Source organism: Protopterus annectens, chromosome 17.part0, assembly GCF_019279795.1.
Source record: "Protopterus annectens isolate FY-2018-M chromosome 17.part0, PAN1.0, whole genome shotgun sequence".
Taxonomy (NCBI): domain Eukaryota; kingdom Metazoa; phylum Chordata; order Ceratodontiformes; family Protopteridae; genus Protopterus; species Protopterus annectens.
The window spans coordinates 83,319,490-83,333,049 of NC_056751.1; the positions used below are offsets into that span (position 1 = coordinate 83,319,490).

At 33.8% G+C, this 13,560-nt stretch overlaps 1 protein-coding gene across 1 annotated transcript in view; it reads left to right on the forward strand.

Annotated features, from left to right (window-relative positions):
* Positions 1-13,560, forward strand: part of ZCCHC7 (zinc finger CCHC-type containing 7) — a gene marked incomplete at its 5' end in the record, with an annotated part of 2,015,093 nt that overhangs the window by 1,493,597 nt on the left and 507,936 nt on the right. Inside the window, one exon of the mRNA XM_044059153.1 lies at positions 4,195-4,230. Within this exon, the coding sequence (XP_043915088.1) occupies positions 4,195-4,230 (36 nt within the window). The remainder of the gene's footprint in view (positions 1-4,194; positions 4,231-13,560) is intronic.

Consider the following 13,560-nt stretch of genomic DNA (forward strand, 5'->3'; position numbering starts at 1 on the left):
ACACTTATGGAACCAGCGTATTGTACTTTTTAAATTTTTTTATATTTTTCCCCAACAGGTTTGTTTGTTTTTCAATTGAATTGTACAGGTTATAGGTCACATTAAAGGTGGGAAAAGTTTTGAAATGATTATTGTGGTCTCATTTTTTTTAGATCACAAAAACCTGGCATTTTAATAGTGTTGTGTACACTTTTTATATTGACTGTCTGTATGTGTATATATAACGTGTATATGTACATGTGTGTATAGGTGTGTGGGACATAACCCCCCACCTAGTTTGGTTGTACATTGTCCCATTTCTGTTAAGAGGGTTAGTATAGCAATAACCCACGCCTGGGTGTGGGTAATGCGGGATTTACCCACGGTTGGCGTGGTTTGGTCCCGAGGGCGAAGCCCGAGGGACCAAACAAAGACAACCGCGGGTAAATCCCGCATTACCCACACCCAGAAGTGGGTTATTGCTATTATACTATGACATTATTTAAGAAAATAAATAATTACTTTTCTTAAATAATGGCATTGTATAATGCCTCTTTGCTGCCCTTCCGCAGCTGTCTGGTATCCGTGGCAGTTCTGATGTACTGCGCATGCCTACGCAGTACATCAGAGCTGTGGGCAAAAGCAATGGAGAAAGCAAGATCTCCGTTGCTTTTTACTGTTTCGCTATGTTAAACGGGTTTAACATAGCGAGACAGCTTTAAAATAAGCAACGGAGATGTCCGTTGCTTATTTTAAAGCTGTCTCGCTATGTTAAACCCGTTTAACATAGTGAAACAGTAAAAAGCACGGAGATCTTGCTTTCTCCGTTGCTTTTTTTTTTAAACCTGTCTCGCTGTGTTAAATGGGTTTAACATCAAAGGATCACAACATGCTTTACTTGGTCAGTAGAGTGCACTCTTGTTAATTTTTTTTCCAGTTCCACGTGTAACACTATTTTTACCATTTAAGACAACAAGCCTGTGGTTTACATTAATATTTACAGATGACAGAATTATCTCCAAAATTCTATCTGGCTAGGCTGGCAGCCTTCACCTATCTTCACACACACACACACACACACATTTTATATATATATATATATATATATATATATATATATATATATATACACACACATATATATATATATATATATATATATATATATATATATACACACATACACACACACACACACACACACATAAGTATACATATATATATATATATATATATATATATATGTATATATATATATATATATATATATATACATACACACACGTATAAGCATACACATATATATATATATATATATGTGTGTGTGTGTAGTTAAATAAGGACTATACAACTCCACATGCAGATTAGTGCATTTAATGCATGCAGTTAAACAAAACCTATACAACATATCGGTGCCAAATACAAAGGAAAGCAAAAAAGCTATCATGGTAATAAAAATTATGATATGAATGGCTGCTTATAGACTGTTGTAAGGAGAAAAAAAAAGAACAGTTTGTTTTGGAACATGAAGTTATCTGAAGTTAATTATCTGATACTTTGAGAAGAGTATTGGGGAGAACCTTGATGGTTTGCTGTTAAGAGTAAGTATGCCAATAAATGAGAACGCATCAGTGTGAGAATACTAATATTGGAGATGCACTGGGAAGGGGGATCACCCCAACTTGCTAAGCCTTACTGGAGATGCATATAAATAATTTTCCATTATCACTTTTAGTTTGACGGTGAATATTTGTTTATGCTGGTGTATACAGACTTAAACATTGTATTTCTTATTAGTAGTTATATGGTGGAGCCTTAAAATGGCAGTTGAAAATCAGTGAGGTAAAAGAAAATGTTGACTATAGTAATAATTTTGATTGCCATTTTCAAACTGTGCTGTCCTGTGGGAGCCATAATCATAAAAATACCCATGAAAAATGTACTTGGAACAACTTGCTGTTCATGTATGTGTGCACCAGTTGCAAAATCCCAAAACTGTCTAGCCATTTCTGAGGCAGTGATATAAGACCATGAATTTTAAAGGCTGTGGCTTCTTAAGAAATCATAAAATAATTTATGCAAATACCTCATGCAGTTGCAGATATTTTATTTGGTGTGCTTGCAAAACATATGCTGTAAATGATCTTTAACTGTTAAATCAGTACAGTCTTGCAACTGCTGTTTAGCGTGTTTTGTATTTGGAAAATAAGATCACAGACTGTTTTCGAGATGTGTTGAACAGCATATGGAAATCATTCCAAAGTGCTATTAAAACCTTTTGGTATTTTTTATTAAGGTACATCTCTTTTACATTGCATTCAGCAACAACAGGATAGGCAACATTTAAGTTTATTTAAGTTTTAAAGTACATAACCTAATAGGTTAAAACTTCATTCCTAATGTGGTGTATAGATGGAAGTAAGGGGGGATTTCATTCAGAAAGTTTTAATGTATACAGATTTCCTTAGTTATGTGCAAGCATTAGTAATCACTTAGTGACAACTTAAAACTCATGGTGATGGATGTAAAGTGTTAAATGGACCCATTATTATTTAAAGTATAGACAGGACTTCTTATTTTGACAAAGGTGCAAAGAAAATGATAATGAATTTATGAGGATTTACTTTTTTGGCATTTTTTTTTTAGCAAAACAAGGAAACCTAGAGCAAATCAGACCTTTAAGTGGATTTCTGTTTATGTATATACTCGTGTATCTCTATATAAAAATATATATGTATAATATGTGTGTGTGTGTGTGTGTGTGTATATATATATATATATATATATATATAGAGAGAGAGAGAGAAGTGTATGTGTGTGTTTATATATGTATATATATATATATATATGTATATATATATATATATATATATATATATATATATATATATATACACATGTATAGAGAGAAAGTGTGTGTGTGTATTGACATAATACATTATTTGTAGGATTTCTGAAAAGTGAGCAACAGCTGTTTTGTTGCATCCATTTGGTTGATAGATCACTTGAGCAGTGGTCCAGGATCACTTTAATAATGGGGTTGGTAAATATGGCCTTGCTCTGCTGTTTTGTAACCTCTGAATTAGTATATATAAGTTGCAGGGGTGTAGCGAGTGATGGGGCAAGACAGTGATTTTTATCATTACATGCTACTGTGTTATTTTTGGGGTCATGCTTATTGTATTGTCAGCATTGTGCATGCTGATCTTTTGATTAAGTTTTTTTTCTTTTTTTTGTGTAACAATTATTTTATGTATGTGTGTGGGCATGTGTGTATGTATGTATGTATGTATACACACACACACAAATATTCTCTGCAAAATTAGTTTGATGGCCATTTAAAAGGCTTAATGGAGTTGTGAATCCATGTAATGAATTACTGTCTTCATAATTTCCATTATTTTCGTGGTAGAATAGAAATTCTACTTAATAAATTAATGATTTGCACAATCCCCCTTTAATTATACTTTCAGAAATATTACACTGACAAGTGCACTTTAAATGTCCATTTTTTATAGAAGTGTTTAGTGGAATTGTTCTGAATTCTGAAATAGACTGTACATTTGATACCCTACTGCTTTTAGATTTTAAAAATTGTTTTGTGCATTATTAAGTCATTGATTGATTTTAGAGAAAGAAGGAAATAAAGGACTTTTTGTGTTTTGAGTTTTCGTTCACCTAAGTAGTACTTTGACTTTGGATTAGATAGTGTATACATTTAGTGAGTGGGCTGTAGTATTCATTTACTTTGAAACTGATTTATGACTTTGCCTATCCATGACTTTTTTTTATTAGTCTTGTTGTGAATAAATGATCGCCATAATTGTTGGAAAAATGAATATCTTTTCTCATTGTTTAAAAATTGTTTGTTAAAATATGTTCTTGTGGCACTTTGTTTTATTTGCATTTTAGTAATTTATAGTTGAGAAGAAGTACTTTGTTATGAGACATTGCAGCAAAGGGTGACATCACCCTGCAGTGCTGACCTTTTAATCAGAAGGTTAAGTTGTTGGCTTTTTTACCATGGCAGGGAGTGTGTTAAACCACCGAAAAATTCAATTAAACTGTCTAGCAAGGTTTTTGAAGCAGGCCAGTTCAGTTAAGCCTCTTATTTTAGTGTGACCGACACCAGTGGATACTGTGTTATGCCAAAACCAACAAGCTGTAAAACTCCTTGTTTAATGCCCTTATCTGATCAATATTTTTATTTTTTAGGCTTGCCCAGAAACATGGAGGCAGTATCACATAACGGTAAGTGAGAACATGACTTTTATTTTCTGCTAACACTTAAATGTTTACTGATATGAACATTCCACTATAAAAAGTAAATAGACTTCTTGTTTAGTGTACAGGATTACCCGTCTTGGTGTTTGCAGAGGTAGTACAGTTGTGTTGAAGAGACGTTCTGTATCCTAAATTCAGCAACCTTCAGAGCTATTTTATTTAACTATAAATATAGCAAACCAAGTGGGTGGTGCTAGCTTTTGAATGGAAGCTGCTTTGTGTAGTACACAGTAACAATCCTGTGGCGGTTTTGCAGTTCAACCTATTTTGGGAATTTAGCTCTGTAGTTTTATGCTTTAGTAAAGAAATGTTGTATGTTGTTGTCCACATGCTTTTGAACATGACTGGAATGTATAGTTTGGCACTTCCTTATGGACTTTTGTAAGGCTGAAAGACATTATAGGTAGTTAAATGTTTTGCTTTACCATTACACTAATTAATTATAAACCTCATATTGGGGCACGGAAATTGCATTTATGCAAAACAGAGACATGGACCATAGGTGTGTTCTGTTTTGCTTAGTTTCTTAGTATTAAACAAAATGGCCTGTTGGTATAAAATGGGCAAAAACAGAAAAGGTAAACTACTGTACTGCTGACTGAGATTTAGGTGTCTGTACAGTTGTTTGAGTGTAAATTGTTTCTGCTGGTTTTGGTAGCTGTCATTGGTATTAAGGTTCTTTTTTGCTAACCATACTGCATTAAATTGTATAGGACTCCTGAGTAAGGCAGGTTACAGCAAAATGTTGCCACTTTAATGTGGGCAGTACTATAGCAGATGTTTTTGTTTAATTTTAAGTCGGGCTGCCAACCACACACTTTCTGCATAAAAATTTTGCTTGGTTAAATGTTTTTTTCTGTTGTATTAACTGTCTGTAGGACACACACATGTATTTTGGCTTTGGAACTTCAACAGAAATATTTTTCCAAAATGTTTCTTTTAGCCTTTGCTAATACTTTCAGAAATAAGTTAAACTATACATGAGTACCTATGATGTAGCATTGTGTTTTACTCAGTTTAAATTCTGAAACAAGAAAATGTAATGCCATCTGAACTACTCCATATGTTTTTTTATATTAATGAGCACTTATGACTGTTGAGATGACAATTACTGATGAACAGTTATACTTCTTTTGATTCCACCAGTGGAAGAGGATTTGTTATTCGTCTTAGTAGGTGCACTTTTAATGTAAATTCAGGGAAGTATGATTATGTTTTATGCCAGATGAAGTGACATTCAGAAATATTTTTTTTTAATCACTAAAACAAAAAAATCTTTGCTGAAGAAGTTATTTCTTTATATTAGCCAGTTAATCTTAATTTTTTATATTTTAGGTGTAGAGATTTTTAAAAAAATGTTAACAGTAAAATTAAGCGCTATTATTTGTTAAAGATGTATTCGTCAACACCAAACATCTCATTGAGAAGTGATTTTATCTAAGTCTTGTTAAGCCTAACATTTTAACTTACTTAAGGAGTAGTCTGTTTGGTAAGGATACAGTTGTCACTGTGGAAGTGGATGCTTTTATGTGTGCATGGGTGTAAACAGTATACATACACTCGCCCACATATTGCTGGTCCTTGTTCAGGATTTATAGATAAGTACAAGTGTTGTGCGTCATTTAACAAATGCTTAGGAGTGCATAGATTTGAGAAAAAGCATACAAAATACAGATAGTTGATGTCTTAGTTCATAGTCTGTATTATGAAAGAACTGTTGCAGTTGAACTTGTAATATGTTGGATGACAAAAACAAACAATTTGCATATAATTCATCTTGTGCTGTCAAATGAATTTCACTTTGTGTGTGTTCTGATAGCGGTAAATGATTTTGCACGATAAACATTGTTGGAAAGCTTGCAGTATAGCATTAAACTCATTAAAGTTTATTGAGCATCTTTCATAAATGCCACTTCAGGTTTTGCAGCTGATCTTCATACTCGCCTGTCTAGTCTTTCTCTTAGAAAGATAAGTGCTGCCATCTGTTGGGCAGATACTACATTGCATCTTTGTTTGGCTTTATATCTGTACTATTTTCAGTAAAGGTCAAGAAAAAGCATTGTTTTATTTAACTTGTCCACTATGAGTGGTGTTTCATTTACAGCACTGAATCTGCTTAAATCCACTTAAAAATCCTTTTACTGTCAAAGTCATGCTGATTATCACAAAGCAAAAATGATACATTACGACAGTTATAAACTATTTATTTAGTTAGTTAGTAATTAATTGGCTAAGAAAGAAATTCGAGATCCCTTTTGGCTAAGACCAAAGGCAAGCAAAGCTAAAACCAGATATAATAAACAACATAGGATGGTGTGTATTATAGAGTTAATAAATGACAAGCTATATCGCTTATCATTTATTACCAATGACATGTAAGCAAGCACATATCCTAATTGAATCCAACAAAAGTCACATATTTGAGACTACAACTAAATTGTTGAGGGACCTAGCTGAAAGAAACTATGTAATATATTCTGCACTATTTTCTGATGGGTCTTAGAACTGAGCAGCCATGAAAAGTCTCTTAAAAGTGGTGTTGATGTTACATGCTGACAGGCTTCAGTGAAACCACAGCTTAATAATAAACAGTAAAGCTAACAGAGCCAGCCTATTTAGCAGGTACTGTAGCTAATTATGTAAAATACCTTCTTCATCACTATTTCACTGTCAGGAGACAGTCATACTATTTGTTTAAATCACTTCATATATATTAAATATGTGATTCTCTGTATCATGTTGCTCAGTGTATAATAATCTTTTGTGTTTTATTTCTTATTGGAGAACGTAACTATCTCAAATTATTTCTCATAATATTGTGCAGTAATAGGACTTACTTTAAGAAATGCATCAGGTTTTAACAGACAACTGTAAAGCTTTTAATTATGCTTCCCTCTTCTGGAGTTGAAGAGAAATGCCAGCTTTGAGTTGAGATTTAGATTAACGGTTGATAGTAAAACTGAGTACAAAAATGCATCCATGTGGAGCATTTCCTGGCACATATCAAGTGTGTGTTTTTTGCTTAGTTTACCAAGCTTGGTGTTTATTCTTCTATTAAGAACATAATTTATGTATGACTAGGTTGAATAAATCCATTTCTCAGAAAATCTAATATAATTTTGCATAAATTTTAGAGTTTTACATTTTCTTTCTGACTTCAGAAAGAGTTATTGTTTCCTATGGTAGTAGCTTGAGGCTGTCTCTGTTTGGCCCTAAGCAGTTCTTATGAGCAGTATCTCCCACTTCTTTAACATCTATTTAAATTTCCATTCCATTGCTTTTAAACGATAACCTAACCCAGAAGGTATATTATATACAGGTGTTGAACATTTGAGGCTACGTGTTAATTGCCACCTAAAATTCAAATGGTGAAACAACTTAAAAAGAGACATAATGTATTGGGAGATAGCAAGTGTCCACTTTGTTACCATGATAAGCAAGAGAAAAACAATGAAGCTGTTAAACACCTTTTAGAAGGTGCATCAGTAGTCCTAGAGCTTTGTTTTCCTTAGTAGAATGTATATTATAAATATTACTTCCATACACACTACCAGTGCTTGCAGGCACTTCTGCGGAGTGGTCTTATATGTAATTTATTATCCCATACTAGAAGATTACAAATTTTAGTATAAAAAATATATGGGAATAATATTGTGCCTAGTATTTTTATAGTCAATATGTAAGTGCTGAAGCATACTTTGTTCTTCGTGTAAAAAGATGTTAATTTTGTTATGTATAATTTTCAGAATATAAATCACCTTAGAACCATTGCTGATAAATTTTCTTCCCTACTTCACAAAACTGTGCTGGCCATGTTTTTTTTTCTTATTAGCAAAATCCTTGATTTGTACAAGATGCTGCATCTCTCTTCACACACAACAAGGAAAAATTCTTTGTAAACTTTTAAAACTAGCTATATTTGATACATTAACCTTTTATTTTTCAGTTCTTAATGTTTGCATGAAGAAAATCCAAAGTGGTTACTAGAAGGTACAAAAGGAGTACTTTTTGTTTGTATACACACAAACACTCAGTTATATTTTATGATTTTATATATGATGATCGTATCTGGCAATATTTTTTCTGAATAGTATACAATTGTCTATTAACTCCATAGTCTGTTTTTTGGCTTGTTTAATAATCGCATAGTAATTTAGAAAAAAAATATGAAACATGGCTGTAAACAAAGGGCAAAAACATTTCATTCCATTAATGTATTTTTTGTAAAAGTTATAGGCATTATAATTTCATAAATAGTTGTATAACCAAGTTCATGGCTGTCTACAAAATTTAACATTACTGTTACAAATTGCTATTTTTCATGTTATTTAATTGTGTTTGTAGTGTCAGAATCTGTTGAATTTAAAATTTCTATAAAAACAGACTGTATTTTGAATACGTTTGGGTTTGCAGTATACAAATGAGCACATCAACACTAGTTCAGAAGGTCTGCCTTCTTTAGATGCCAGAGTTAATCCATTTATTTTCTTTATACATTGGGCATTTTATAAGATGGTGTAACAAGTACCTTTAAGTTTTCAGCAAGTGTGAAATTTATGTTAGTAGTTCTCTAGGATCACAGCAGGTGGTTTGCTAAGCTGACATTCCAAAGTTGACATAGCTCTCTGTAGAAAACCTCAGAACAAACATTGACATTGTTTCACCTGTAGCCTCTTTACACGACAGACTCCAAGAAAATTAATAATTTGTTAGAAGCCCGAGTTGTTAGTCCATTAAACTAAGTAGAAAAGAGCTAAGGATAAAGCACTTAGAAATGTTTTGGACTTAATAAAGGTGTTACTAAAAGTCAACAACATTTTATTGCATTATGCTGTTGCAAAAAAACTAACAAATTTATTAGGTACTTTTAACTTTTTAATAGACTACTATATATGTTAGGTGTAACACATTAATGAATCAGTAAAACAAGTCAAAGAAGAAAGATTAAGCATCTTTTTTGTTTTACTTAGCATGGTGCTTTTTCATTTAGGAAAAATATTTTTTTCTGATTAAACTTGTGTGGAGGCATACGTGAATGGGGTGCGCCTTCGTTGAAGGTTGTGCGTCAGGGCTGGTAACCCGGTACGTAAAAATCCACTACCAAACATAAGCGGACCGGAGTTCCGCTGTGGCGACCCCTAACCGGGAAAAGCCGAAAGACACAAACAAACAAACTCTGAAAACTGGAAAAAGAATAGTGAGTAGGAAACTTGACCAAGGAAGAAAGAAAGGTGTTAGTGTTATAGTGAAGCACTAAACTTCTTTGTAACTGTAGTAGCAGATAAAATCTGCATAATGTGTTGTAGTAAAACAACTAACTTTTTTTAAGAGTGGCTATTTCATAATAGTTCCCTCTTGTAAGCTGTACGGCTTTGAACTCACTACTGTTATTCCACACATAAAACATGTGTGTGCGCGTGCATGCATACATGAGTGCATGTGTACGTGCATGGTGTGAGAGAGACTGCTACACTTTTGTGTGTTTTGATTTTTATCTTACTTTCCTCTGTCTTTAATCGTGTATTTTATTTTTCCATTTAAGGTTACATATTTGAACTTGGTAGCTCTAGTTCGAATGCAGGACTTTAAGAAATGTGGGTAGATGATATAGCAAACCATTTATTAATGGGAATACATAGATGGAATGTATACCATATATGTCTAGCTCAGGCAATAATGCACACACTAAAAAAGTTGGTGAAATTCACAAATAATGTTTATGTGGGTTGGGAACTGGAAAAAACTCTGTGTATATAGAATGCTGTAATAGAGGATGAAAGACTAGAGAGATAGAGCGCAGCATGAGTGTTTAATAGTATTGATGGATACTTGCAAAATATAGTGAGGAGTGGAGTGGTTCAACACTGCCTGTCTAACCTACTACAGAGAGCCATTAACATTAACATCAAAGTATGTGAATAAAGCTTTAGAGTTTAGGACTAAAGCCCATTGTGATCTTGTAGTCAGGTAGTCAGTGCTCACATGGGACATTTTACAGTTTGTAGTTTTTGGCCTTATATGCTTAGGTGTGATAAAAACCACATAGGTGCGGTTTTATTTAATCAGAGGTGGAAGCGTATGTTAATTTCTATGCCCTAGGTATAAAATTCAGGCAAATTTTCACTGTAACCTTTTAGCTTTCCTGTTTTCTAATACACGGTAGCTAAACATAAAAAAAAATCCACAAGCGTGTCACATCAGATGGAGACTGGAAGTGTCAGTCTGTTGTGCTACAAACACGAATGTATCATTACCACGACCTTTCCATTGTCATACAGCATTTAATCATTAGGCTAGTAGCTGTTTTACTTTTCATTGAATTCATGTGAAGACAAAAAGATTCATAATGTGCATTCCTCGAAACTGATGCCCAGTACCACTTCATAATTGCACAAAAAATGTACAATATATTGTGCGTTTTGCAAACAGTGCCATATGAACTTGCGTGGATTAACTTTGCAAAGCATTAAGAATCTGCATTGCATATTTATACAAAAGCATACAAGTTACACTCGTACTTTTATCATCAAGTCAAAAAAAAGAAACATTTTGAAAAGTGGGTTTGTACTTCCTTGTATGGATAAAAAAATATGTAGATAAACTATCCTTAAGAATAATTACACAAGTACTTTAGTACTTGCAGCCACTCCTGTAACTCTCACTTGACAGACATATATGTAACAGATTCATGACACAGGATCTGTGCCATTGCTCAGAAAAGAGCCTAAGAAATGTGCCTCCTACATATGTAGCTGCTTTATTTGTGTATTCCAGTTGCATGAGTTTCTGTGTCCTGTTTATAGTTATGCAGCATATTGTAATAACCAAAAATGTTGACTCTAAATGTACAGTAAAATTATTAATTTAATCATTGAACACTTGGTTACACCAGCTGACTTTACATTAACTCTTAAAATTAGATTTGATATTTACTGTAACTAATGTAGTTTTTGGCCAACGTTTTCAAGTTAGTCAGCCTTCACTCTGAACTAAATAAATTTACCTTCCTATATGTCAGCTAATTTAATATGAAATATTTAACCTTAATATTTGGATAAGTAGAGCTTGAACTTGATAGTTTATTAAAGGCAGGCGTGTGATATCTTACCACACAACTTTATTGACGATCATATTTTTATTAGCAATAGTATTTTAGGTGACCAAGTCACCATGTGTCAGTGAAATAGGAAGTGTGTATTGTTTCTTGATGTTTTACATTTTTTTATCTACCCAGTTTTTGAATAAGTTAACACACTTGGTTTTATGTCATGTAGTATATTGCACAGAGTTTTACATACAGTAGCCTAGCATTCAGGATGAATCTTCAGATATGGTTCCAGTACTACAACATTTTTTTATTGTTATTTTCAAATTAAGATAGTTTTCTTACAAAATGTGATTGACTATGCATCTTTAAAGGGAGTATGGATCTCCTACAGCTGCATTTAGCAGAAACATACAGTGGTATTTACACTAATGTAGATCATGAGTTGTGTGAATACCACAGATGTGTATGTATTTTCTATTTCCATGTATCATTTCATGTGCTGTCATGTAGGACATTTTGCAACTGTGAGAATATGTGAGGAGGCCATCCTTAAAATAAAAACACAAAAACATGTACTTTGTGCTCTTGAAACATTGTAGTGACAGAGTATGTTAAGGGATAATTTCCAGCTGCGTGAAGTTCTTACTTTAATTTGCTGCTTATTGGTGTTTCAAGCTGTTAACCTAAGTGAGTTTTTCAGAATCTGTGCAAGTATGAATAGTGTTTTTGAACATGTGTTGGAGGATATTTATGACTTGGCCATTGATATATAACCCTTTCCTAGACATCTCTTGGGCAGTGCCCCCCCCCCCCCAAAAAAGGCTACAAATGCACCGTAGCATTTCTTATGCGTTGCCACACAGGCACACACAGTACTACATATGCAGATGAGGTGAACATAATACACAACACACATCTTAGTATGGAAATCCTTTTGAAATCTAACTTTATATAACCATCCATCCACAACCCCTTTTCCCATTTTTGTACATGGGGTCAGGGTGTCACTTCATTAGTGACAGTCATCTAGAGCCAAGGTTTACACTGATGGGGGGCTACCCTGCCCCTGTAATTCATCCACACCACACACTTGCACTTATGGTCAATTTAGTGTGTCCAGTCCACCTACAGCATGTCTTTGGAATGTGGGAGGAAGCCAGAGCACCTGGCGGAAGCCCATGCAAACACAGGAGTACATGCAGACTCTGCACAGAAGACACCCCAGCCAAGAATTGCAACAGGAAGCCTCTTACGATGAGATAACATACTTTAGAAATGGGATTTAAGACTTAATTGGTAGCAGTAGTTTCCAAAGAAGTGTATTGACTGTATTCAGTAGGTTTTCAAGCCACTATCTGTTCCCCCTTTGTTAACCACAGCTTACTAAAAACAAAACAAGAGTGGAAGAAAAGCAAAGATAAACACATATGAAAAAGTTAGGCCTCCACTAGAACAGCAAAATTCCCCAACCTCATATCAGCAAGGCAGTGTTTGTCCATTTTGTAAGGGGCTGTATATGCTGGCAGAATCACATTAAGCTCCTCCATCATTCCTTTTATATATTTAAAAACTTTCAAAACTACACCTTGCAGTCCTGAATATTATTATTATTTCATCAATCTTGCATTACTCTCTAACTGAATATTAATATTATTTCATCAATTTTGCATTACTTATTAACTGTAGAATAAACTATCAAGTTCAGTTCAATCTCTGCTTATCCAAATATTAAGGTTAAATATTCATATTAAATTAGCTGACATATAGTAAGGTAAATTTATTTAGTGCAAAGTGAAGGCTGAATTAGTTTTTATGAAAATGATGGCCAAAATCTGCATTAGTTACAGTGTGGGCTGTGTGTGCTGTCTACCTTACAAGTAGCAGTAATGTTTTTGCTTGTTTCATAGCAGTTATGAAGACCCACACTATGTGCATGATTTCAGGGTCTGTATTATATGAACGAAAGTTCATATAATCGAATGCTCGAATGAGCGAAAATTAAGAAAATCGAAAACGATGTGGGGGGCTGCACGCCCCCCACACCCTCCTCTGAATATATATACCAACTCCAAGATCGCACTACAGTGAAGAAAGGGCAAATACTCCAATCTTCACTGTACTGCGGACCCACAGCACGCATCTTGATGTCCAGAATTTTCGCTCATTAGAGTGTTCGATTATATGAACTTTCATTCATATAATATAGACCCTGATTTCAATCTTGAGTAGAAGTGTGGTAAAAAAAAAAG